Source organism: Phascolarctos cinereus, unplaced genomic scaffold, assembly GCF_003287225.1.
Source record: "Phascolarctos cinereus isolate Bilbo 61053 unplaced genomic scaffold, phaCin_HiC Scaffold_1;HRSCAF=81, whole genome shotgun sequence".
Lineage (NCBI taxonomy): Eukaryota > Metazoa > Chordata > Mammalia > Diprotodontia > Phascolarctidae > Phascolarctos > Phascolarctos cinereus.
The window spans coordinates 281,926,210-281,953,245 of NW_027555514.1; the positions used below are offsets into that span (position 1 = coordinate 281,926,210).

General features: G+C 51.6%; 1 protein-coding gene across 6 annotated transcripts in view; it reads right to left on the minus strand.

The window, feature by feature from the left end:
* The window catches only part of PLA2G6 (phospholipase A2 group VI), a 49,714-nt gene extending 23,062 nt beyond the window's left edge, over nt 1-26,652 (minus strand). The window contains exons 1-4 of one of the 6 annotated variants that reach the window (XM_078147329.1): nt 26,382-26,552; nt 13,765-13,812; nt 13,393-13,646; nt 467-682 (exon numbers count right to left, since the gene is read on the minus strand). In XM_078147329.1, coding sequence (XP_078003455.1) covers nt 467-682; nt 13,393-13,601 — 425 coding nt within the window. In that variant the 5' untranslated portion in view covers nt 13,602-13,646; nt 13,765-13,812; nt 26,382-26,552. Of the gene's footprint in view, nt 1-466; nt 683-13,392; nt 13,813-26,381 lie in introns of all 6 variants that reach the window. The other 5 variants (XM_078147327.1, XM_078147325.1, XM_020982582.2 and 2 more) reach the window with 5 other exon arrangements.
* Nucleotides 26,653-27,036: the final 384 nt, after the last annotated feature.

Sequence of the window (27,036 nt, forward strand, 5' to 3'; positions counted from 1 at the left end):
CTCTTCTATTGTCCCTGGTTCTCCCCTCCAGGGCCGAACAAGACAACCTCCAGCCCTCCTCCTCAGGACGGCCTTCCCAGTGCTAGAAGATGGTCATCGTGATGTCACCTGCTCCTTTCTGCCCACTGGGGGCTCCCTACTGCCCCCCCCCCCGGTCTGAGGTTTCTCTTTTTGAGGCTAAACAATCAGTGGTGTTTGTCTGGGTTTCAGCTCACAGTTTAGCTCAAGTCCCTACGTGGGAGGGACAACCCAGGCCTGGCCAAGCTGATCCACCATCTCGGTCAAGCAGGGGATTAGGACTTCTTTGGGCATGCTCACTGGGGCTTTTTGTCACCTGCCTTCCTTCCCTTAGCTCCACAGGGACACTCCCCCTGGAGGAAGCGGAGTGGGAAGAGAGTCTCCAGAGATTGCCAAGGCTGCGGCCCCTCCCCCCCCGGGCCCTCGGGCTCCCTTCCCAGCTCCTCACCTGATGACTTGGGCGTGGTGAAAGCACTCTCGGATGCCCAGCTCCACAGCCACGTGGGCCATGGACCAGCTGGGGTGACTGCGGATGCAGTCAGTCAGCTGCTGCAGGATGTCGACTTGCAGCACCCGGGCCGAGCTCTCATAAAAGGGTGGCAGCACCAAGAAAAACTGCTGAAAGTTCACCATGGCATCGGCCTCCGTGTCCAGCTGGAAGAGTCTGGGGAACGGGGACAGAGAAAGGATGACGAAGGAGCCTGGTCACTGCTGCTCTATGGAGTCCGCTCTCTGCTGAGTCACTAAGGAGTGCCCCCCCCGAGTCGCTCCGGCTCTGGTCCGCTTCTCCTCCTGCCCATCTGACCAGTCTATCTCCATGCCCTCCTTGGAACCCCTAAAGCTTGGTGTGGACAAGGGCCAGCCCTCCAGGAAAGGGACATCACGGCAAGGGGAAAGCAGGAGAGGTCTGACATGGCAGGGCTTCACTGTGTACCCCATGTTTCCATCTGCTGCACAGGTTAAGCCCAGGGGACTCTTGACCATATATAAGAGACAACTTGGTAGTATGGGATAAAAGAGTTGGAGCCTGTGGACCTGAGTTCAAATCCTGCCTCTGACCTGTACTGGCTCTGTGACCCTGGCCTAGCTATCCCAGGCAACAGTGAGACTATAAACTGCAGAGAAGGTGCTAGCCTGCATTGTAGAGGGATGCTCCTCTTCTGGGAGTTTCCAAAACTAATGAGACCAGAGGCTGGGTGCTCCTTCCCAGGAAAGCCTCCCACTGCCCACTTGGACTGATCTGGGTGGGAACCAACGAGAGTGCCAGAAAGGACCAAAGAAGCATCGCTGAGGACGATGAGGCCCCCGGGCCCGAGCCCCAACGCCACGGAATTGTGGTGGCCCAGCAGTCTCTCTATGGCCATCTCCAGGAAGGAAGGAAGAAAGGAAAACACTGATTTGGAAAGTAACAAGTTAGTGGAGAAGATGGCGTCTGCCAGAGGGCTTTGTGTTTCTGAATTGTGGCCTGAAGACAAGGGACAGAGAATTACCGACAAGGACAAGGACCAGGATAGACATGCTGGAGTCCATTAAAGGGGCCTTCGACTGAAGAAGCAGGGGAGGGCAAAAACTCCCCTGGAGATCTGACAAGCTGGAGATGGTAGAGGAAATACAGCAAAAAGAGGGACCGAGGATTCACAGGAGACAAATCCAAGATGGAAGCCTGGCCTCAGATATCGATGTACAAACGTGCCAGGTGTGGTCAGTGAACAGAGAGAGTGTCCCAAATCCCATGCAAGGAGGCACAGTGGACTTCACAAACATGACTGACTGAGACTCGGTGGGGTGCCATTCTGGGCCAGGCCTAGCTTGGGCCAACCCAGTGATTTGGGTTTGGGGCTGGAATGCAATAAGAGCCTCATGAACCATAAAAAGCAATGAAAACAACTTTACTTTTGATGAGATTAAAAAGAAGGTAGAATCCCTCATTAAATTCATATAAACCCTGTTCCTCTCCATCTCAGCATTCACTACAGCATCCAGGAATTCCATCCCAATCACCAAAGCCCCACTTCTCCAGAGGACCGGGGGTGATCATTCAAACTTGGTCCAGCTTCCCACCCCATCCCCCCACCAAAGGCTAAGGATGCCCTGCCTGGTCCCTTCCAGGGAGACCAGCTCAGGACCCAGCAAACGGCAGGACGCACAATCAGGAGGCGGCTCGGGAAAGCCTCACGTACTCGATACTAACCCTAACCCTCATTCAAAAGCAGCAGAGGAATAGCATCTGTAGAGTAAACATCCCTGTGTGACTGAGGTGGGGAACACAGGCGGGGGCTGTTGGTGAAGGTCAATGAGGAAGCGCAGAGGCCAGGAAGGGCCCTGTGTCCCTCCTCTCCTGGCATGAGCGACTCTATTTTAAACCATCCTTCATTTCAGTGTAAAACAAGCAGGTGCATCTTCCCCCACTTCCACCATTTGTGGGTTTGCCCTTCCCAAGGCCCCCTGCCAGGCTGGCGAGCCATGGTGCCCAACAAAGTGCCCTCTCATTTCCAGCCAGCTGTACACTTTGGGGTGGACAGGCCCTCCCTGGGCCGGGCACCTTCTGCCTTTTTTAGCTTCCTTCTGTGTGGGAAGCTCCCTGCGGGCAGGCTGTCTTTTTCTTGTCTGTATCCCCTACACACACACACTTAGCATAGCGCACAGTATGTAGTAGGTGCTTAATAAATGTTTATGGCTAACCTTCTGCTTCCTGGAGGGCTCCTCCTTCCTTCTGGTGACATGAGGAAGGGCAGGAAAGGCCAAGATTAAAGAGATGTGGTGCTTATCTCATCTCGAATTCCTCCTAGGCCTCAATGTAACAACATGGCAGGGATTGGGTCCTGGAGGTAGAACCTCTGGCAGGTCCTTCTGGCTGCATGGACCTGGCAAAGCCCTGTGGGTCATTCTCTAAGGACCAGCTGAGCTAAGTCATCACCAGAGAGCCACAGCTATCAGGAACACCGTCCATGAAGGTACAGGGGACTTCCCGCTGGCCTGCACTGGAGAGGAGAGACTGATCCTACAAAACCAGAGATTTTGGAATATTGACCAAGACAGGCTGATGGAGGGCCTTTGGAGTCCATTTCCTCATTCCCACTTTCCTTTCCTGCCCTTCCCCCATGCCACCAGAAGGAAGAAGCCTTGTTCTCCACCGGTGGTGGACGTGAGCTAGAGGGACGGGCTTGTCTGTCCCCCGTGAGAGGCTGAGAGAGGGAGCAGAATGAAGGAGCTGGATGGACCCATGGCCGGCTCTCCTGAGTCAGGAGTCCTGACTCTATCCTGTGGCACTGCCTTCATCAGTCTGTAATACCAGGAACTCTGAGAATATCCAACATGCAAACCAGGGAAGAAAAGGTGGAAAAGATCTGGGGTTTGAGCTGACCACAAGCTCAACAGAGGTGATCTCTTGACCTATAAATGGACAAGACAGGCTAATTGCAAGTCCACTTCTTCCCCCGCTTCATCCCAATTTCACGTGTGTTTCCCCCAATTCAAATGCCTCGGAGACTGAGCTTCATCTCTGGAGACACCTTCTCAAACATAGAGATAAGCCTGGGAGAACCAGGACCTTCTATGCTCCTAACGGCACTCAGAGCCTGGGACTGGGGCTACGGAAATTTGCAGTCCATCTCTGATCTGGGGAGGAGATGGGTGCCTAAGATCCCTGGGAACACAATGTCTTTTGCTCATGGAAACATTTTAAAAGGTGGTCAGGGATAGGTGGAATGGCTTCAGAGACCTGAGATGGATGGACTAGCCTAGAAACCTAACCAGGAGAATCTATTCTTCCCCAACAACGACCACTGACGTGGGCCAGCAGGTCAATCCTGAATGAAGACACTGGCTCTTCTGGCCCTGTGCTCAGCTAAGACTTCCACAGCTTTTCAATATGAACTCACAGGACACCCTCTGTCTGTAAACTGGGGACTGCCATGTACAAGCCAAAAGGAAGCTGCTGCCCCGAGAGAGCTCACTCTGAGGCAGGAGAAGGGGAGTGGACCTGGGGTTTCACAGCTACAGGGCATTCCCGGGAGAACTCCCTCTGTCAGCGCAGGTAGCCAGCCCCTTCTTGGCAATCTGGAGTCTCAGAGAGCTGCCTAGAGTTCTGAGACAGGAAGGCGCTTGCCCAGCCCTGACAGCCCAGAGGTGTTACGAGAAATGACAAGGTCCTGGCTACTCTCCCCTGCCGTTTCTCACTCTAGTGTCTGTCCCAGGAAAGCTCCTCAGTTGTTAGTGGGTCTCTTAAAATGGAGTACCCCAAACAGACTTAACAGTAATAATAATAATAATGATAGCTGCCATTTATAGAGCACCTACTACGTGCCAGGCTCTGTGCTGAGCACTTTACAAACATTTCATTTTATCCTCAGAACAACTCTACAAGGGAGAAGCTATTTTTACTCCCATTTTACTGAAGAGGAAACTGAGGTAGACAGAGGTAAGCAACTTGCACAGGGGTCATACAGCTAATAAGTGCCTGAGGCTGGATTTGAACTCAGGTCTTCCTGACTTCAGGTGCACCCAGCTCAGAGGAGGTGGTCTTTCCACTGGCCCCTCCCCGATGCAGACACAGACATATATGGCAACCACAGTGCCCCGTGACCTGTCAGAAAAGGCGACGAGGCTCATCTGCTGTGACCAATTCCTGACCAAGTCACACTGGCTCTCGGTGAGCGATCGCCACTTCCTTCGTGAGCCACCCCTTTAATAACGTGTTTGATATATTTTTCCCCAAGAATCAGTCATATTTCAACTCCTACTAAATCAACGTCTGCATCATACCAAGGGCTTTCCGGACTGTCATCTCCATCTTACAGATGTGGACAGCAATTCAGCACAGCTAAGGAATGGCCCAGAACCACGGCGTTATTAGAACGTCAGAACAGGGACATGAGGCCAGCTCTCTGTGCCCCCCATTTTGCTCTTTCCAGTAAGACAGCCTAGAATGAGGATAAAACATGGACAAAGGCAAACAGAAGTAATGTAGAGCCAGCATGCTAGAAGCACATAAGGTGTCCTAGGGGTGAGAGCTAGGACAATCGGGGAATGCTCTGCCCTTCCCCAGAGATCTGGAGGGAGGCTTCTACATGAAAATGCCTGGATTCACTTCAACCCCACTGGTGATCGGGAAGGAAATGTGGGATGGCCTGGGAAGGGATTTCTCTGTGCTCGCTGGTGTGTGGTGGGGCGGCAGCCTGGTGTGCCTCTGGAGCGCTATGCCAGCCAAATCCATCGGTCTCTGACTCTGCCCACTGGGCAACAGCAAAAAGGCCGTTGGGCCACTGGGTCCAGTCCTTGGCCTTAGCCATCTTCCAAACTCTTCTGTGGTGATCCTGGGAAGAACGCTGCTGCTGCTGCTTCCAGTGACTAACGTGCTTTTCTGTGCAACCCGGAGCAATTGTGCACATTACTGAGTGCATGTGTTCACACTGTCTCCCCAACAGAAGGAAGGCTCCTTGAGGACAGGCATTCTTTCTGCTTTGTCTTTGTGTCTCTAGGGCCTGACACAGGGTTCATTCAGTTCAGTTGTTTTTTCAGTCATGTCCATGACCCCATTTGGAGTTTTCTCGGCAAAGACACTGAAAGAGTTTTCCATTTCCTTTTCCAGCTCATTTTTCAGATAAGGAAACTGAGGAAAACAGGGTTAAGTGACTTGCCCAGGGTCACACAGCTAGGAAGTTATCTGAGGTTGATGTGTTCTGAGTTCTGAGTCCAGACTGGAAGGTCCTTGAGGACAGGGCTCTTTCTTCCCTAAACTCTGCCTTGCACAGTGCCCCACACCCCAAAAAGGCGCTTAAAAATCATCAGTGGCATTGAACTGTATTTTGATGAGATGTCAGTGAGGTACTGTCTGCTCTTATCAAATATTGGAAGTTAATTATTAATTCACATCAGGAACACATTATCTTAATGCATTATCTTAATGCAAACAGCCCCAGCCCATGGCCCAGGCTGCAAGAACCAAGGTTCCTTGGCCATCTGCTGTCATATTCCAAGCCCAAGCTAGAGAGTGCAGCCCCACCCAGCTCACATCAGTTCTGTCCCCATTTGTTTCCACCCCCAACCTAAGATAAGAGAAAATACCAGAGCTATCATGGGGAAGGCTTATCCCTTCCTCCTACCACCACACCCCCATAATTCACATTTAAAATAGGCCCAAGGTTAATAGCAGCAGCTCCAGAGGTCCAAGACCCATCACTTCTCAGCCCTAAAGAACAGAACAGGAGCTCCGTGAGCTGCGCCTCCACCGGATGGGTCCGGCCTGCCTGCACTGCTAGCTGGTCACCCCTAAAGAGTCCTGATCAACTCTCCCAGCCAGTGCGGACAGCAGCTCCGATGGGTGCAGTCGGCCAGGGCAGCCAAATCATGAAGGGCTTTAAATACCAAACAAATGAGTTTGTATTTGCTCCTGAGGGCAATGGGGAGTCCCTAAAGCTTCCTGGGCAGAGGAGTGACCTGGGCAGACTTGAGCTTCAGGAAGATGAATTTGACATTTTAAAAACCATTTGATTGGGAGTGAGGGTTTGGGAAGAAGAGATCATAAACTGTGTCAATAAAGAAATAAAATACAAAACAAGGATTTTCAATTTGGCAAGTGTGAGGAGGAGAGACTGGATTATTTCAGAAGACCAATTAAAAGTCTCCTGTGATAGCCTTGGACTATGGAGGCTCAGGTAGAGTGAGGGGAGAAGAGAATACGGAAAGGTCTGAGAATAGTCTGGAGGTGAAAGAGATGGGCTAGGGCAACTGACCGGTCATGGGTCTTGAGCGGAAGTAAAGAGGGGTGCGTCAGTTCAAGAATGCACCAGCACTCTTTGACCCAACAGCAAGTTGGGAGGAGGGCTGGGCCCCAGTCTGAGAAGCCTATGAAACATTTATGTGGAGATGCCGGGCACCCAGAGATGAGGTGCTCTGGAAGGAAGGCTCAGGAGGGGGAAATAGCTAGTTTGAGAGTCAGCTGCATAGCCGAACCCACAGGAGCTGGTCAGATCACCGAGACACCAGAGGGAGAGGAAAAAGGACAGAGTGCTAGGGGACATTCACCCACAGGGGCTGGGCAAGGAAGGTGATGGGCAAAGATTCAGAAGGATGGGGATTGACAGGGAGAAAGAGAACCAGGACAGGGTCACAAAAACCCGGGAAGGACAGAAGGGGATTGACAGTGTCCAGAGATGTAGAGAGGTCGAGAAAGATGAGGACAGAGAAGAGACCATTGCAACAGAAAGCCATTAGAACAGATTATTCTAGGTCATTCTAATCATTAGGAAACTTTCCTTTACATGGAGGGGAAAGAGGCCACACTGCGATGTCCAACTCCTCGCATTTTCTAAGATTAAGAAAAGGAAACCCACACCAATCCTTCCACAATGGGATGGCCCTCCGAATATCTGAAGTCTCCTCTCATGTCCCCCATCTTCTTTTCCTCGGATCAGACTTGCCCAGCTCCTTCATCTGAGCCACATATGGAATGTTTTTACATTCCCTTGAACAACCCTCCTTTGGATATGGTCCAATCTGGCAATATTCTTCCTCAAACATGGTGCTCAGAAGTTAGCAGGACACCCGGCTGTGGCCTGATCAGGGCAGAGGCCAGGGGGCTGTCACCTTCTGCTCTCTGGCTGCTCAGCAGTCTACAATCCCATGGGTTTTTGGCCTGCCACATCACATCAATCAATCAATCAATCAATCAATCAGTATTCATTGATAAGCACCTACTACGTGTAAGAAACTTTTCATGACATCCAAACTGGCTTCCTTAGTGTGCCCAGGTCAGGGCCTCGAGGCTGCAGGTTCCCTGTTCCTGGTCTAGGTGCTGGGAAGACAATACAATAAGGTGGGCCCTGCCCTAAGGAGGCTCCTATTCTGCCAGGAGGATCCCATGTGTTCACAGGCAGGTAAATACAGGATAAATACAGAATCAATGTTCAGTGACTGGAAAAGCTCCATAGAGGCGCCTCTCTTGAGCTGGGGTTCCAAAAGGAAGAAGGGAGGAGGGATAGTATCCCAGGCCTGAGGGAAGTGGGCAGGCCAGTCTGGTTGGCATACAGAGCGTGTGTGGGGCAGCAGCGGGGCCTCTGCCTGGAGAAGGTCACCACGGCCTTTCACATGAGATGGCCACAGCACCACCAGGGTGGGGCATGCTTAGACCTGGGCACGGGAACAGCAGTTCAGCACCTGGGTGGAGGCAAGAGCCTGGAGGCTGGGCGGCCATTCGGGAGGTGGCACCCCCCCCCCCAGATCTTTGGGCAAGAACTGTTGGGCCATCACATCTCCCCCAATCTGTGCTGGGACTGACTCTTGGAACCTAAGCCCAGGGCTTTCCATTCCCCCCTGACTGAACTCAGACCAACGTTCTAGCCTGCGAGGACCTTTGTCAGCCACCATATTAGTGATTTCTCCTCATTTTGTTTTGTTTTTATAAACGCGCAAACTTTTTAAGTGGGCCACGAGTCAGTCTTCCTCAAGTCTCCCCCCACTCCAGCCCATTGACCACTGGGTCACCAAAGTGACTTCCCTAAAACACAGGTCCAGCCACGTCAGCCCCTCCCCACTAAAGCCCAGTGGCTCCCGCTGGCCCCTGCTCTGGTCAGCTTCCAAAGCCCTCCGTCCCCCCACCCCCAGTCTCCTCACACCTCATTCACCCACACGTGCCCTACAATCCGGTGACACGGTTTCGTTGCTCCTCCGTCTCCCAGCTCCAGACCCTTTTCTTGGCTGTCCCCCAGGCTCAGAATGCTCTTCTTCTCACCTCCCCCTCTCCTCCATTCCCATCCCCCTGCATTCCAGGGCTCTCCCTCTGCCGATTTTCTCCAATTTATCCCATCTCTAAATCTTGTTTGAACATGGCTGTTGGCATGCTGTCTCCTCCATTAGACTGGATGATCTACTGGTAAAAATTAAAACTGAGCAGGGACAAAAACATCTCTCTGCCTTCCTCTAAATCAGAAGAGAAGATCTGAGATGTGGCTATAAAGTGATGATGAGGCTGAGTTAACAAACGTGTCATTCATTCAACAACTATTAAGTGAATATTCGTGGGTGTTATCCCCGTCAAGGCAGAATTGAAGAAATCTGGAGCTGGGACAGACCTTAGAATGTGGCAGGGCTCTCGAGGCCACCCCCTCAGAAGGCCAACCTTTGCTGCCAATATCTACCCAAGGTCCTCTCTGAGACAGCCCTTCACAGGAGGAAGGGTCACAGGAGGAACAAGGAAAGCCTAGGGACTGCATGGTCTCACTTTCACACTTTCCCACACCCCCACGCTCTCCTACTCTTCTCCGGTATTCCCCCAAGGGGATCACCTGTGATTGCTAATCCCGGCCCCACTGGGGGTGTTTCTTTAGGACCTTTCACCAAATTAACAGACTTGGTGCTGACTAAGTTCTAACTAGTTCTGAAAATCCACCCCAGCCACTACTATGCCACTGAAGAGAGCCAGGAGGCCTTGGGTTCAGGTCTCTGCCACCTCAGACATGCTCTGGCAGCGTGCCCCTTTGCAGCTCTGAGACGCCAAGGTACAGAGCAAGGGCATGCAGAGCCTCCCACAGTGACCACTTTGCAGGGGACAGCCCCCGGTCCCAGAGGCATGTTTGAGGGCATGCTGGGAGGAGTCTGGGCTGAGCAGAGGGGAGAAGTGAGACTTTGAGGGGCTCTGTGATGTGGGCCATGGGCACAGAATGGGTGAGTCGGTGGCCAAAGCAGGGCCAGAAGCTGCCCTTCTGACCCCTCGTCTGCAGGACTGCCCATCATCCTCCGTATTCTGCAGTCTTACACCTTTGCCTGCTCTGTGCCCACATCCCCCTCAGCAAGGAAGGGGGCAGACAGGGGAAGACACTACAGGAGGGATCCTTGACATCCTTTTATGGGTCCTTGAGGCCAAAACTCTTTCCATAATAACACTAAGGCACTTTTATTTCTAATGTGGTAAATATCAACAGATACGGCCCATGTAAAGAAATGCTCTTTGGGATGGGAGGTCCTCAATAATTTTTAAGTATATAAAGGGGTCCTGAGATCAACAAGTTTGAGAACTGCTGGACCTGACACCCTCGGGAGTCCCTTCCATCTCTAAGAGCCTGTGGACTTCTGATACCACGATAAAGAAGGAATTGGAAGCCCCCACGTAACTGCCTAGGGAGCAGCTCAGCATACAGTGGTTTGTGAATGGAAAGGCAAATGATAACTACAGAGAAGCACCAGAAGACTTGTATGAACTGACACCAAGTGAAGTCAGGAGAGCCAAGAAAACAACACACACAACTAAAACCACACAAACGGGAAGACCCACCACAAGCAAAACGACTGAAAGCGAATGCTGCAAAATGACACAGCGCTTCAAGCTTGGCCCAAAGAAAGAAATGAGAGAGACTCCCTCCCCCCGCCCAACAATCTCCTCCACAGAGCTGGCTGGGCGATCCACAGCTACCAAAGAGGGCGGGCGTGTTCAGACTTTGGGGAAGCACTGACTGGCTCTGCTGACTGTTTTCCTCTTAGACTTCTTTAGTTTTCTTTTAAAAAATATTTAAAATCTCTCTCTCTCTCTCTCTCTCTCTCTCTCTCTCTATATATATATATATATATATATATATACACATAAAATAGATATACATATAGATAGATAAGGGGTATACAGATAGATAGATAAGATAGATATAAAAAATTTAAAAAATATATAGTTTGTTATATGGTATGGCTCTCTGTAAGAGGAGGAGGGAAAGAGATCCTGGGAGAAATTGTGGCAATGTAGAAACAAAAAAAAATTATAAAATTTTTAAAAGAAGGAATTGTTAAAATGTGTCACATCCAACCCCATTAGGGATTCCCCTGTCACTGAAGAGACCTGAGGTGGCTGTCAAGGATTCTGCAGCAATGAGGCAGCGGGCAGGGCTGGTATCCCCAAAAGTCTGGCTCATGGGCACACAATAGTAAGTGCCAGAATAAGGGCTAGGGTCCAGGCATCTCCCTTATCTAAGCCCAGCAGTCTTTCCATTACCCCGAGCCTCAAGGTTTCCTCAATGATACAATGGTGATAATGACCGCACCAGCCTCACAGGGTGTTGTGAGGATCAGATGGGATCACAGAGGCAGAGCATGTAGATCTGTGAGCTATCATTACTGTTGGCCATTCGTGAATGAGCAGCGTCATGAGGAGGAAGGCAGCGTGGCATCACAGAGAGCCCTGAACTAGGAATCTGGAGAGGCCTGACTCTGACACTTGCCAGGCGCGTGACCCTGGAGAGCTGCTTTCTCTAGTCCGAGCCTCAGTCTCCCAATCTATAATCTGGGCTGCGGTGAGAAGGGGGCTTTGCAGACCTAAAAGCCTGAAGAAACAGAAGCAGTCCCGGTTCCAGCAATGTCACTCGACGCGACAGTGAGAATTCTAGGACCTGTCACAGCTACCCAGGAAATTCAAACTCTAAATCCTGTTTCCTGTTTGGCAGCAGTGGTTACTGGGGCACCTGCAAACACTCGAGTGTCCATCCTCAAACGACCTTCCACTTACAGCTGCGCCACAGCCGGGCCCCCGTGCCCAGGAGACGGAGGGCAGATGGTGGGCTTGGGGGCTTGCGCTCCTCTTAGCAGCCCCACCTCAAAGCTAGTTATGGGGCCTGGCATGTTTCTTTTTCAGTCCGGATCTGCAATGTCACGAGTAGGGAGAAATACCCTGCACTGATACAGACGCGCAACCTGCCTGCAACTCAGAAAGCTGTCAGGACATTGAGAAGTGATAGTCACACATGTCACAGGTGGTGATTCAAATCCAGGTCTCGCTGACTCGGAGGCCGGCCATCTGGGCAATCCACCACGTCATGATGGGGCTCAAACACCCAGTAAACCATCCACAAGCATTCATGAAAAGCCTACTGCACACACACACAAAAAGCCTACCACACACCAGGCACTGTGCTGGGCAAAAATGAAACCCTCCCTGTCCCTGAGGAGCTTACACTGACTGCATCACAAGATGTGCACGCAGTAAATACAAGGGAATGGGGGAGGGGAGAGCAATAGGCTGCTTATGGACCTCCAGACCCGAGGATGCAATCCTGGTTCAGCCAGAGTAACAGGCCATCAGGTAAACAGGTCTTTGCAAAGACAAACACAGTGGTAGCAGAAGAAATTTGGGCTACGACACAGAGCAGACACGCCACCTGAGTTTGAGGTCACAGGACTCACTGACATCCACAGGAAAGGCCTCAGGTAGGAGGCCCTGAGTTGAGCTTGGAACACAAGGAGGGATTCTGTGATGGGGCAGTGAGGAGGGAGTGTACTCCAGGCATAAGGGACAGCCTATGCAAAGATACGGAGGGGAGAGATGGAACGCGGTGTATGTGGAACAGCGAGCAAGCCGCCTGACCTGGGCCACGGTCACACAGCAACCCACAGGCAAGTGACCGGGACGGAGACCGTGAACAGGCATGGGCTGGGGTCAGAAGAGAAGGGATCAGGGACTCGGGTCCTAGGCACGAGACACAAGTGCTTTATCTCTGACCCCAGCACACGATCATGACCTCGGCCTCCAGCCCAGAGTTTGGAGAAGCCTCACTCTGCACCTGCAGAACCGTCCACACCTGCCAACAGGGGCAAGGGCCAGCAACTGTTTCCTGGAGCTCAGTGCAGGGGCAAGTCTGAGGCCAGGTGGCCTGGATTCAGACTGGAGCGTTCAGCTATCAGACCACAGCCTCGCTGCACACGGCCTAACGAAGTCTGCGGTCCCTAGCCCAAGCCTCTCAACCCCAGGCAAGGGAGGCCAAGACCGTACAAGCCCATAACAGCCAAAATGTAAGCGATGCCTGACCCTAACGTGACGTCCCAGGAAGTAAGGCTGGAAGAATGAGGTAACAGAAAAAAAGATAAAGCACTATTATGAGACCAGGGATGCCCAAAAGAGGGAGAATAACCCCCCAAACACCCACAAGAATTCACGGACAGAAGAGCCACCGCCTGGATCACACATGATTTGGCAGCCACCACCGTGGAGGAGAAGAGAGCTTGGACTGCAGTATCTCAGAGGGCCAGAAAGAACTGAGATTGGAACCAAAGTGTCTCTTGATCCCCAATGTACTGTTCTCCCCTCCACGGCTCACACCGCCTCTCGGGCCCAGCACATGGGAATGTGGTACGGCAGGAAGACCAATGGATTCAGTTCAAAGGACTGGTTTCAAATCCTAGTCCTACCACTGTGTGACCTTGTCCCTGGGCCTCAGTTTCCTAAACTGTCCAATGAGGAGGCCATACTACGTGGCCCCTTTCTAGTTCTAAATCTGTGACCCTGTAAGACTTTCCAAGCTCTGTTTCTTAGCTGAGCGGTGGTCTCCGAACCGACCACATTCCCCTATGGCCACCACCATCAGGAGTAAAGGAAAAGAAGCGCCGGGGCCTACCACCCACCGGAATCCATTCTGCGGGGACCTGGGGTTCACTAGCAGGCAGTCCCAGGTGCGATGACTGCTGTTTTTGAACAAAATCAACTGGCCTTCTTCCCTGAGCTGGACGCAGGCTCTGTAGTCAGCTACAGGTACTTCTTTCACCCGAAAGGGGTTGGAAAACAAGTTGGTGACATTGCTAATTGTGCTGACCAGGCGGCCGAAGAACTGCATCTTCCCAGGGCTGGGGGTGTTGCTCTTGCTTTCTTCTCCCTCCGTCTGGAAGAAAACGGGGTCTGCGGTCAGCTGGGCTTGGTCCCCCATCCCACCTCACCAAGTGCTGCGGCCTTCTGCCTGGATGTCCCTCTTCCTCCCCACCAGGGCTTCTGCCACCAACTTGGGGCTCAGAGTCCTCCAAAGCTTCAGCAAGGTCCCCAAGAAGGCACTGAAAAGGAGGGAGAGAAAAGAGAAACAGCATTGAGAGAAAGGTTGGCACAAGAAGCGTCAGCGAGGCCCCCAAGAAGGGCACTGAAAAGGACGGAGAGGAAAGAGAAGTGCCCTTGAGAGGTAGGCTGGCAAAAGAGCTTCGGCAAGGTCCCCGAGAGGGCTCTCACTGAAAGGGAGGTTGGCACAGGCTGGCGGGGGCAAGAGGGCCCCAGGACTCCAGCAGTCCACTCCTGGCTCTGTCACGAACAGAGTGTTTGAAGGGAACCCAGTCAACTGCCCATCCTATGCCTCAGTTTCTCCAACAGGGACAAACGGGCTTTACCCTCTGTTGTAGATATACTAAAAGCCACAAGGAAGTGAATTCCTGGGGAAAGGGGCTCCAACAATGTGAGGGGCGGGCAGACATTTGCTCCCTGGCCTTCAGGATCGTAGTATTCTGTGGTTTACAAAGCCCTACATATACACCACATATAGTCATGCAGGAATTCTTGTCCCCATTTGATTTTAATTCCCATTTTACAGATGGGTAAACAGACCTAGAGAAGGCAGTGACTGACCCAAGGTCACACAGCTAGTTAAGAACCAGGCCTGAGACCAGGTCCTCCGACTCCCAGCCCAGTGGTCTGTCTCCATTGACCACACTGCCAATCAAGTCTACCTGCCCTCTTCTAAAGAGGAAGGAACGGAGTCCCTGGGGCATCAAGAACTCTGCCTACTGGCTTCACAAGACAAGGACCAATGCCTTCCAAAGCGCCATCCTGCTGGCCTCATCCTTCCCATGGCCTCCCATGGCCTGACCATGACTTGTCCCCAGTCGGGACTGAGTGGCCACTACTGCACATACAGCCACTGAGGCCTAGGACCTCCTAAAGTCAGACCGCTTCTGTGAAGCATCCTCCCCTCCAAAGGGATTCTGGGCTGCAGGCGCTGGGGAGGAGCTGGGCCTGACTGGCTGGGTTATCTGCCCTCTCTCAGCCTCCATTTCCTCATCTAGAAAATGGATGAGATCATCTCTAAAGTTCTATCCAGCTCTGACATTTCATGAGTCTCTTTAAAAAACATCCTGCCACTCTGCTCGGTTTCCTATGGGACCAACAAGGCGCGAAGGCCCCGGGCACTCCTGTGTTGAGACCCTCAAACCCTGGGGTGAAGGATTAAGTGGACAGAATGAGAAGTGCCACAGGAAGGAGCCTTTACTGTTGGAAAAGGGAGGGCAAAGTTTATTCAATGACATTACCCTACGCAGGGCAGAACCTCACACTCCAACACCAGCCAGCTCCCTTACTGCCTGAGTGACCTCAGTAAAGTCCTTCAGCCCTTCTCATCCACAAAACGAGGATGGGAGGTCAGGCACCTTGCTTCTCAGATCTCCTCTGGGGTGCCAAGCCTAAGATGCAATGATATGCCTCCCTGTCTTCTGAAGCTGTTACATACCGTCTCAGGGGGGTCTTGGCTCACCAATCAGACAAGCACCAATCTCAGTTTTTCACCAGCCGGAATGGGTAAGTCGCCCGACAGATGACCCACGGCCCACGCTCGCCCTACCAGCTCTGATTCTTATATTAGGGCTCTTGGGGGACTGGGAGGTGGGGCGGCATAGGGGAAGCACGTGAATCAGGAGAGTGCAGTGCTAGGCCTGGCTCTGTAACCCTCCATGCTGAATGACCTAGGGCAACTTCCATCCCCGGACCTCACTTTCCATAAGGCATGGTCCCAGGCACCTGGAAGACGCCAGGACTGGAGGAGCTCTCTGGTTAGCGCAGGTGACTTCAGACATCCTTCCTGCAGTCCCCGAGGAGTCCCGCCACCTCCACCCACCTCCACGGAGAAGAAAAGGGAAAGTGAAGTCCTGTTTGCTGGTTCTTCCCACCCCACCCCCCAAAGAAGCTGAGCGCTTCCCCTGGGGCCTTGTCTTCATCTCACCCTGTTTCTGCCGATAACTGAGACCCTGGCCGCACTGGGAAGGGGCAGGTGGCTTCTGCTGAAGGGGCTGTCTTCATCAGAAAGTTTGCAGGTGAAATGTGAACCAGAGGCCAGGTCCAGGCTCCCTCTGCTCTGACAAACACTGAGACCTCTGTACACTGAGGGAAGTGGTAACAGCAGGGCCTCAGCTGGGCCCCAGCCAGGGCTGGCACACAGCCATGGCCTCCTCAGGGTAGAAGGGATTGGGAAAGGCATCGCCCTCCAAAGATACTGCTCCTTCTCTGACCAAAAAGGAAGGGGGGGGGTATGTGTGTAAGGGTTAATTTTTGTTGTGGTTGCTTTTTGGTGAGGCAATCAGGATTAAGTGACTTGCCCAGGGTCACAAGGCTAGTTAAGTGTCAAGTGTCTGAGGCCAGATTTGAACTCAGGTCCTCCTGACTCCAAGGCCAGAGCTCTATCCACTGTGCAACCTAGCTGCCCCAGGTGTGTGTATAAGGAACCTACCATTTGCAAGCTAGTCATTTCCTATTTCTGAGCTTCGGTTTCCTTTTTTGTAAAACGGGGGTAACCATAACCTTACCTGGTGAGGGTATGGAGTGGAAAGCTTGAAAAGCAAAACCCTAGAGGAGTTATTGCTGACAGTTGTGATAATAACTGCCCCCAATTTCTGTCCAGGTAAGAGGATACCTTTCATCATTCTCCCCACCTTGAACTTCTCTGATCTTTGGCCTGGAATGAACACCATGACTTCAGTTTACCTAGTCACAGCCTGCTTTGTCTCTATCCTGTGCCCCTTCGCTGCCTGCGTTCTAGGGGTATGTTCATGCTGGTCTGGTCGGCTTTGGACCAAGACTGCCTGGTCTGCAGACTAACACTTAGTGAAGGCTTTTTCACGAAGGTTGAGAGCACATGATGGGGATGATGACAAGTCTACTCTTGGGTCCAAGCTGTGGGCTCCCGACGCTGAGGCCGGATGCTTGGGAAGCTCCCACCCTGTCACTGTGACTAAGGCCAATCCCCTGCCCCTGAATCAGGGAGCCATTCACAGATGATAAGTAGGAAGACAATGGATGGAGCTTGGCTGGGACTGAGCCAGAGACTTCGGCTGGAGCTCTGGAGGAGGTGGGGGGGGTACAGACCCCTTCCATGGTGGTGCAATCAATCATTCATGGAGCACCCACAAGGCCCCAGGCTCAGTAGAGGCCATCACCTCCCCCAGGTGCTCCCCCACCTATAGAGAAGGTAACAGATCCTCCTCCTCCTCCTTAAACCTTTATAACAAAGAGGAAATGGCTACTCAACCCAGCATTCAAGGACTTCCACAATATGGCTCCAGACCATGGGCCCAGCCTTCTCATGCGATCTACACTCCAGCCAGCCCAGACCACCACCAGTTCCCTGACTCGTCCCACCCTCTCCTGTTGCCACATCTTTGCTCAATCCCCTGCACAAAGTAGACTTGCCCCCTCCTCTTCCCTCCCTCGAGGAACCTTCCTTTTGTCCCTTCATCCTTTTCTTCAAGGATCACCTCAGACCCTTCCCCCCCACCCCCATCCCCAGGAAGCCTCCCCTGACCCCCCCACGCGAGCGTACTGCCTCATTAGGTGGTCTAGTACCTCGCATAAATCCAGTGGTTAAGGAAGTGAGTCTTTACAGGGAGTGAAAATCTGCCACACTCTGACTTCTTATCCACCGGCCTCCCTTCTGCCTCCTGGAGAGACCAGACAAGCCCAAGCCCTTCACACATGTGAGGATGGCCCTCACATCCCAACAAGGCTTCCCTTCTCCAGTGGAAACATTGGCAGTGCCCTCAGAGGCCCTGGCTCCCTTCATCCTCCTGGCCAGCCTCTTCCAGACATGCTGTAGTAGGCTGATTACCCTTTTAAAAGTTGAACGCAACGGCCAGGAAAGTATCTTATAGAATCACAGATTATTGGACCTGAGGAGAACCTCAGAGCTTAGAATGCCTGAGTTGGGGAAGGGCTAAAGTGGGAGGGATTTTAGATCATGGAATGTCACAACTGGGAAAGGCCTCAGAGCAAGGAATGTCAGGGCTGGGAGGGGCCTTAGAATAGGGAATGTCAGAGCTGGGAGGGCCTTAGAACAGGGGATGTCACAGCTGGGAGGGCCTTAGAACAGGGGAATGTCATAGCTGGAAGGGGCCCCAGAACAGGGGATGTCAGGTCTGAGAGGGGCCCCAGAGTCCAACTACGTCCTTTCACACGTCTGACTAGGGCCAAGTACAAAGGAATTCCTTGTTCTTTTAATACCGTCTATAATGACATTAGCTGTTTGGGGAGAAACCGTCCTTTTGGACAATTCTGTGCTAAAAATTCAGTCTGGGAAGAAAAACTCCTGATGTCCCCCAGAGGTCCACAGCTCAGGGAGTTTTCTGTGTGCCCCAGACATCATCTTGAGACACCTTTGGACTGTCACTTGGTGAATTTTCTCAGTTTCAGTCATTTGATTCTGTTCAACTCTGACTGAGAGGCAGTTGATGTCTGGGTCAGAGGAGGTCTGCGAGATCGTTAGACTGAAGGCCAGTCTGGCTTTTGACCCAGACAGTCATCCTGCCTGGCTGGGGAACCCACGGCCAGTCACTTGGCTTCTTGGGGCTCTGGGAAACTCTCCAAGGCAGAGAGGGTGCCGACCTGCATGGGAAAAGGGGATTTCCTCCACTTGGAATTCCATCTATCGATGCAGACATGGCTCTGGCCCTGGCTCTGCTGCTAGATCTTCAGCAGGGCATCTTGCTTCGCCCAACAGCCCAGGAACAGCTCCACGCAGGCTGGACTTGGTCCATGGGACACCACGTTTGCCCAAAAGGCAAAGAGAGTTTTTACAAATTGGTCTTTGATAAAGTCTGTGATCCATTTAGAACGCAAATGGTCACTCCTGATGCTTCTGGTGTTTAAGTTCTGATGGGTGACCCTGGGCAAGTCACTTCACCTGTTTGCCTCAGTTTCCTCACCTGTAAAGTGGGAATGATGCTTATTCCCTCCCAGAGCTATGGTGAGGATCAAACGAAATATTTGTAAAGGGCTTTGCAAGCCTTCACAATGGAAATGCTTAGCTCTCAAGAGTCTTGGACCTGTATCAAATTAATCCTGTTAAAAGCCTCCTGGTCACCCCCCTACAAAGCCCAAGCAGTGGGATCAGCTGGCAACGGCCCTCCATTCTGGGTCAGGAGGACCTGGGCTGGGATTTGGTTTCCTCTTCCACAAAATGAGAGCATCGGGCTGGACGTCCTCCAGCGTCCCCCCAGCTCAGCAGACTTCAGCCCTGTGACCTCCAGAGTGAGGCGACAGCTGCCTGGTACGGGCAGGACAAGATTACACAGGAGCCCAGGACGGGAAGCAGATACCAGGTCAAATGGAAGCCGCATGCATAATGCCGGGAGGCCTAATGCCTAAGCAGCCCCTTGGGAATCCTGACCTAACATGCCCCTGCCTCACACAACAGAATATCACACGGATGGCCTCCTCACGGCCAGCTGCGCAGCAGCAATCTCCTAAGCAGATCCGGCAGCAGGCAGAGTTGGCTGTCCAGACCGCAGATCAGATCTGCCGACGAAGCCTTGGGTGACCGGGCGACGCTGGGAGTGCAGAGAGCTCGCACACACAGCCAGGCCTCGGAGAGCCCTCCCTAGCCCAGTCCACACTCCTTCCCCCACTTCTCCCTCTCTCTCATTCTCCCCCTTTTCTCTTTCTCACTCTCCCGCTCTCTCATCCTCTCCCTCCCTCTGTCTCTCTCTCTCTCCATCTGTCTGGCTCTCTCTCTTTTCCCCTCTCTCCCTCTGTCCTCCCTCCTCACAGATGGTCTGTGTACGCCACAAGATTTTCCTCTTTATCCTCACAGGCTGGCCAGCAGGAGCTGGGGTCAGAAGACCAGGGTTAAAACCCTGCCTCAGACCCTGTGTGACCTTTGGGCAAGTCGCCTGATCTCTCAGTGTCCCTCATCTGTCAAACTAGGACACCCCTAACGGGACTCCTTTCCTCCCGGGGCTGTTTAAGGACCAGATGAGGACTTTCTGACACAGCTGAGACCTCAGGGCCGCCTGCCTCCTCCCCCCCCACTCTCTCTGGGCTGTTGCTTTGATCTTGGCATTCCCAGACTAGCAAAGTACTGCAGATCATAGATTCAGACTGGGAGGGCCCTCAGAGGCTGGCAGGTCCACAGATGAGGAAGCGGAGGCCGAGAGAGGAAGGGGCACCTTCAGGGCCGCCCGGTCAGTAAGGGCGTTCACCTCTGGGATTTCGCAGCACAAGCCCTCATTCTGTCCACGGTTAGCCAACACACAGCAGGTGCTTAATAAACGCTCGTTGACTTGAACTGAATTATTATCATTCTCTTCCACTGGAAGGAATCACAGCATCCTAGACTTAGAGCTGTGAAGAGACCACAGAGTCTAACACCTTCCCTCCATTTCACAGAGGAGCAAACTGAGGCCCAGAGGGAAACCCAAAATCCTGCTCCAAAGCTTCATCCTGATGCAGAAATTACCTGGGACCCTGGAAGGCTATCAGTGAAGTCCACAGTCTGGCACATCCTGAGGAGCTGGGAGGCTTTCGGCTTGAGCTGGGGGACAGGCAGAGCATTATGGGCCCAGGGGCCTCCTCCAGCACCCAGCTGGCCACCAGGGGATGGACATGTCGGCAATAGCCACTCTCGAAGGTCCCAGAAGCCTGGCAATCTGCCTTGTGGCGGCGGACTGGCCCAATCCCCTTATTTTAGAGATGAGGAAACTGACGGCCGGAGAAGTGATGGTCCCCAGGGGAGAGGCAGGGCCTGAACCCCAACTGTTTCAAGTGCGCTGCTTCTGTGTCCCCAGTTAGAGCATCAGTTCCTTGTCTCCCTCCCTCATGGCACCGTTTTCACTTTCCTTTAAACTCCGCCCCGTCTTTGTCTTAAACTGACCCAACCTGCTTCTCCTTCAAGGCCGTCCACTTCAAAGTGTCCCCCTCCCCCTCCGACCCCCAAGCCTCCACAAACCGCTCCTCTGCAGGAACTCCTCCTCTCCACCCCGCCCACCCAGTCATGGGGCGGACTGCTGGAAGGGCCCAAGAGACGAGCATGTTAGAGATGAGGAAACTGCGGCCCCGAGAAACAGCTAGCAGATGGCCGCCCCTGGGTGGTGACCCGAGCCCCCCGCCTCCAACTTCAACACCCTTGCTGCCTCCCCATCAAACCACGGATTACATCCAGTTCCACCGGCACCCGCGATGTGCTGGGCCCTGAGACAGGTGCTGGGGGGACACGGACAAAATGAAGCAGCGCCTGGCCCTCAACGAGCCTCCGCTCCCCTGGAGAGAAACGCACGCGGCTCAGTGACTTCTCTATTTTGGACCGGACCCTCCAGAGAGTCTAACCTGTGATGGGCGGCCACCACCAAGGGACACGAGAGCGCGGGTGTCCCCGTCCCTCTTGGCTCCCAAGGGCCTCCCCGAGGCTGGGCCCTGCAGACGCCCTCCGCGGGCACTCGGAGCCAGCGCCCCTCACGCTAATTCCCGAGGAGGAGCGGGACGCCGGCCGGTCCTCCCGTGACTCGTCTCCTCCCATCGGGGAGATCCAGGCACCTGCCTTTGTTCCTTGACAGCAGGGCCTGCGGACGGCCGGATGCCCTCGGCTCTTTGCATTCCCAGAGCTTTTCAAAGAGGAGCCTTGGCCAGCCCTTCAAATGAGCCAGGTCGAGACTGCAGAAAGTACTGGTACCCTAAGACGTCCTTCCGCCTCGGCCAGCGCACTGAGCGGGGGCAGACACACAGTGGGGTGCAGACTGCTAATTCAGGGAGTGAGCCCTTGGCCAGGTGCCGCTGGTCTAGGCTGCTGTGGTGGGGTTCACACAGAGGCAGCTAGGCGGCACAGTGCCGAGCTTGGAGTCAGGAAGACCTGAGTTCAAGTCCTGCCTCAGACACTGACTAGCTGTGGGACCCCGAGCAAGTCACTTCGCCTGTCTGCCTCAGTCCCTCGTCTGTGAAATGGGGATAATGACAGCAGCTACCTCACAGCGTTCTTGTGAGGATCAGAAAGATGCTCTCTGGAAAAGTGCTTAGCAAACTTTAAAGGGCTTGGGCAGAGACTGGATAGATGAGGTCCCCTTCACTTCAGTGCCAGTGATTCTAAGTCTTAAAACTTTGGTTTCCAACTCTGTCATCTGAAGAGACTGGACCAGATAAGGTCTCTTGGGGCCCTTTCAACTCTACATAGAAATCCTGGGAGCCTAGGAATGACAAAACCAGCCCTCCCTCCTTGCTGCCCATTAGAAGGAACCCCGTGTCCTTCCCTTTCACGGCTCTCCCCGAGCCCTCAGTTCGCAGGCTTCCACACCTTCTTTTCAGATGCCTCAGTTATACCATCCTGATGACCGGGAAGAAAAGTCCCTTCCCAGGACACTGACTTGTCTCCCTCAGAACTGCTGACGGCACACAGAAGACAATTCCCTATCACCTTAGAAAGTAAAAAGCCACCAAACAGCAAGGAGCCCATGGGTGACTGCTCAGAGGTAAGCGCAACCCAGGTAGCATTACCTAAGGAACCCTCCTAACTAGCACCTTGGAGCCTGAGGAACAGGACGTGATCCCAGGTCAGCGGCAAGAGGCCCTAAGGAGGCCCGCCCCAAGAGACACCGCTCCACGTCCCCCTCCCAGCAAGGCTGCCCGGCCTCACCAGTCACCAAAACCATCTCCAGGGCGCTTTCCCCAGGCTATGGGAACAGAGATGGAGAACCCTAGTCAGGGACTGCAAATGGAGAATAAGGAGTAGGAAGGAATTGAGGGAAGATGAAAGATGAAAGGAGGGACAGAAACATCATGGACTGGGCTGGGAGGGAGGGAAAGGACAGAAAGTAGGGTTGACAAGAAGGCTGTGGGAGTACAGCACCTCTCCTTAGATCATCCCACCTTGGAAGAACTGAAAACTTACAGGTCCCTAGAAGTATCTCTGAAAACAGCCACACCAAACAACTCCCTGAAGCTTGGGACAGCATGCCCTGCACCCTGGAAACTCTTTAACAAAGAGTTAAAAGTCAAGAAATAGACTGGAAAAATGAGCAAACAACAGGAAAAAATTCTGACCATAGAAAGTTACTATGGTGACAAGAGAGATCAAAATACATACTCAACATAACCAAAGCCTCCAAGAAAAAATATGAATTGGTTTCAAGACATGGAAGGGCTCAAAAAGGATTCTGAAAATCAAAAAAAGAGATACAGTAAAAACTGGGAAGAGAAATGAAAGTAATGCAAGAAAATCATGAGAAAAGAGCCAACAGCTTGGTAAAGGAGACACACACAAAAAAAATGCTGAAGAAAATAACAACTTAAAAAACAGACTAGGCCAAATGGTAAAAGAGGTCCAAAAAGCCAATGAGGAGAAGAATGCCTTAAAAACCAGAAATGGCCAAATGGAAAAGGAGGTACTAAAAGCTCACTAAAGAAAATAATTCCTTAAAAATTAGAATGGAAGCAAATGGAAGCTAATGACTTTATGAGAAATCAAGAAACAATAAAACAAAACCAAAAGAATGAAAAAAAAATAGAAGACAATGTGAAATATCTCACTGGAAAAATAATTGACCTGCAAAATAGATCCAAGAAAGATAATTTAAAATTTTTTGGACTACCTGAATGCCATGATCAAAAAGAAAGCCCAGATATCATCTTTCAAGAAATTATCAAGGAAAACTGTCCTGATATTCTAGTACCAGAGGGTAAAATAGAAATTGAAAGAATCCACTGACCACCTCCTGAAAGAGATCCCAAAATGAAAACTCCCAGAAATATAGCTAAGTTCCAGAGCTCCCAGGTCAAGGAGAAAATATTGCAAGCAGACAGAAAGAAACAATTCAAGTATTGTGGAGACAATCAGGGTAACACAAGATTTAGCAGCTTCTACATTAAAGAATCAGAGGGCTTGGAATATGATATTCCAGAGGGCAAAGGAGCTAGGATTACAATGAAGAATCACCTACTCAACAAGAGTGGGTGTAATCCTTCAGGGGAAAAATGGATATTCAATGAAATAGAGGGTTTTCAAGCATTTTTGATGACAAGACCAAAGCTGAATAGAAAATTTAACTTTCAAATGCAAGACTCGAGAAGAATAAAAAGGGAAACTGGAAAGAGAAATCATAAGGCACTTAATAAAGTAGAAGTGTTTACATTCCTACATGGGAAGATGATACTTGTAACTCATAAGAACTTTCTCATTATTACGGCAATTAGAAGAAGTATACAGAGACAGAGGTCACAGGTGTTAAGTTGAATATGAAGGGATGACAGCCTAAAAAATAAAATTAAAGGGGTGAAAGTGGAATGCACTGGGTGAAAGGTAAAGGTAGAATATGGTAAATTATCTCACATAAAAGAGGCAAGAAAAAGCTTTTACAGTGGAGAGATGGGGGAGGTGAGAGGGAGTGAGTGAACCTTAGTCTCATCAGAATTGGCTCAAAGAGGAAATAACATACACATTCAACTGTGTATAGAAATCCATCTTACCCTACAGGAAAGTAGGAGGGGAAGGGGACTTGGAGGGGGAGTGATAGAAGAAAGGGTAGATTTGAGGAGGGAGCAGTCAAAAACAAAACACCTTTGAGGAGGGGCAGGGTGAAAGGAGAGAGAGAACAGAATAAACATGTGTGGGGGGGAATAGGATGGAGGGAAATACAGTTAGTAATCTTAACTGTGGAAAAAAAAATGTTGAATCAAATTTCTCTGATAAAGGCCTCATTTCTCACGTAAAGAAAATCGAGACAAATTTATAAAAATAAGAGCCACTCTCCAGTTGATAAATGATCAAAAGATATAAACAGTTTTCAGAGGAGGTATTCTAAGCTGGAAAAACATAAATTAAAACACAATTCTGAGGTACTACCTCATACCTATTAGATGGGCTAACAGGACAGAAAAGGAAAATAACAAATTTTGGAGGGGATGTGGGACATAAATGCACTGTTGGTGGAGTTGTGAACTGTTTCAACCACTCTGTAGAGCAATTTAGCACTATGCCCAAAGGACTATAAAACTGTGCATGTCCTTTGCTATAGCAATACCACTACTAGGTCTATATCCCAAAGAGATAAAAAACAAAAAGGAAAAAGACACGTATGTACAAAAATATTTAGAGCAGTTCTTTTCTGGTGGCAAAGAACTGGAAATTGAGAGGATGTCCACCAATTGGGGAATGACTGAACAAGCTGTGGTAATGTGATGGAATATTATTGTGCTATAAGAAATGATGAGCAGAATGCTCTCAGAAAAACCTGGAAACAGATGCAAAGTGAAATGTACTGTGTACAAAGTTAACAGCAATATTGTAAGATGATCAGCTATGAATAACTTAGCTATTCTCATCAACACAATGATTTAAGACATTTAAGATGTCTTTAAGATGTCTTTAAGAACTCATGATGAAAAATGCTATCCATCCCCAGAGAAAGAACTGATGACATCTGAACATAGACTGAAGCAGACTTTTTTACTTTCTTATTTATCTTGAAGTTTGTGTGTGTGTGTGTGTATGTGTGATTTTCTTTCACAACATGACTGTTATGGAAGTGTTTTGCATGACTACACATGGATAACCTATATCAAATTGCTTGCCTTCTCAATGAGGGGGCTGGGGAGGGAGGAAGGGAGAGAATTTGGAACTGAAATTTCAAAAAAAACTAGTGTTAAAAATTGTTGTTAATTGTAATTGGGGAAAAATAAAATACTAAACAAAATATAAATAAATGCTTATTGATATGTACATGTCTCTATACACATGTATAAGAAGCTAAGTTCCTTGAGGGCAAAGACTGTTTCTGTTTTTCTGTCCCTAGCATATAGCAGGCACCTAATACCTGTTGACTGGTGAAAAGACATGGGCCTGAAACTGTCGGAGATCTGGGAGGAGATGAAAGCTGGGAGTGATGGGTGGGGTGAGGAGTCAGGCCTGGGATGGAGGAGAAGAGACATACAGGTAGGATGAGCGAGATCAGCCCAGGACAGGAGTGCAGAAGAGGCTGGAAGGATGAGGCCCAGGGTTTGGATCATGGATTTGGAGTTGGAAGGGACCTTGAGATAGGAAAGTCATTCAGTCCAGTCCCTCATTTTACAAGGGTGGGGGCTGGTGGTGTGAAGGGCAGGAGGCTGGGCAGGGTCTTCTCAGTGATGGAAGGGAAGAGGGGAATAAGGGGAAGGGGAAAGGAGCGGGGGATGGTGGGAAGGTAGGGGGAGAGGGATGGAAAGGGGAGAGGATGGAGGGGGATGAAGGAGGAGGGGAGAGGGATGAAGGGGAAGGGAGACAGGGTGGGAAAGAGGGATGGAGAGGGAGAGGAATGTGGGAAAGGGGGGTGAAAGGGAGGAAGATGGAGGGGGATGGAGGAGAAAGGGATGGAAAGGGGAGAGGGATAAAAGGGAAGGGTGAGAGGTGGGGAAGGGGGATGGAAGTGGGAAGGGGCTGTGAGGAAGGGGGAGGGAGGGGGAGGGGTGGAAAGGGCAGGAGGGCGGAAGGGGAGGGGACAGAGGCGGGGGGGCGGGGTCCGAGTGATTTAAGGACGCGGGCCTGGGGGCAGGGCCGGGCTCGGGCCTCCTCGGTCCCTCCCTCCCAGGGCCCGGGAGCGGCGGGCGGGGGCGGGCCGGTCTGGCCCGGGCCCTGACTCACCTCCTCCCTGGCTCACGACCTTCCACTTCCGCAAACAAAACGCGCTCACTCTCACGTGACGGGGTCCGCGCCTTCCTCCGCCAATCAAAACAGGCCCCTCCCCGCCCCGCCTCCCCCTCTGCAGATTCCTGAAGCCTGGTGACTCGGGCACGAGGAGTAGGGAGCGGACTGCCGGAAGGGGTGGTCTGGAGTCTTTTTTTTTTTTTTAATTTTTGTAACCGCCTAATCAGCGCGGGGAGGGAGGAGGGAAGGCAGGCGGTGACCGGAAAAGGGGCGGTCACGTCAGTGCAGGGCGGAAGAGGCGGGGATGAGGGCCTGGGAATCGACTAGTTGATGAGGGGCAGTAGGCCTCGCCCTCTTAAAGGGACAGGATACCTCTTGAGGTCCCCCCTCTCTTCCCGCCCCAGCCCCAGATCCAGACATTCTTCCAAGACTAAAAGTTGGAGGGAAGAAGCTGAGCTGCTCGAGAGAAGAGTTTCCTATAGGAGCATAGATTTAAATATTAAAGAGACCTTAGAGGCCATTTTACAAATGGGGAAACTGAGGCACAGAGAAGTTGAAGTAGTTGACCCAGGGTCACACAGCTGATAGATATTTGTTGACTGACTACAGAAGCCAATTAGATTTCATCTGACTAGAGCATTTGATTAGGTGA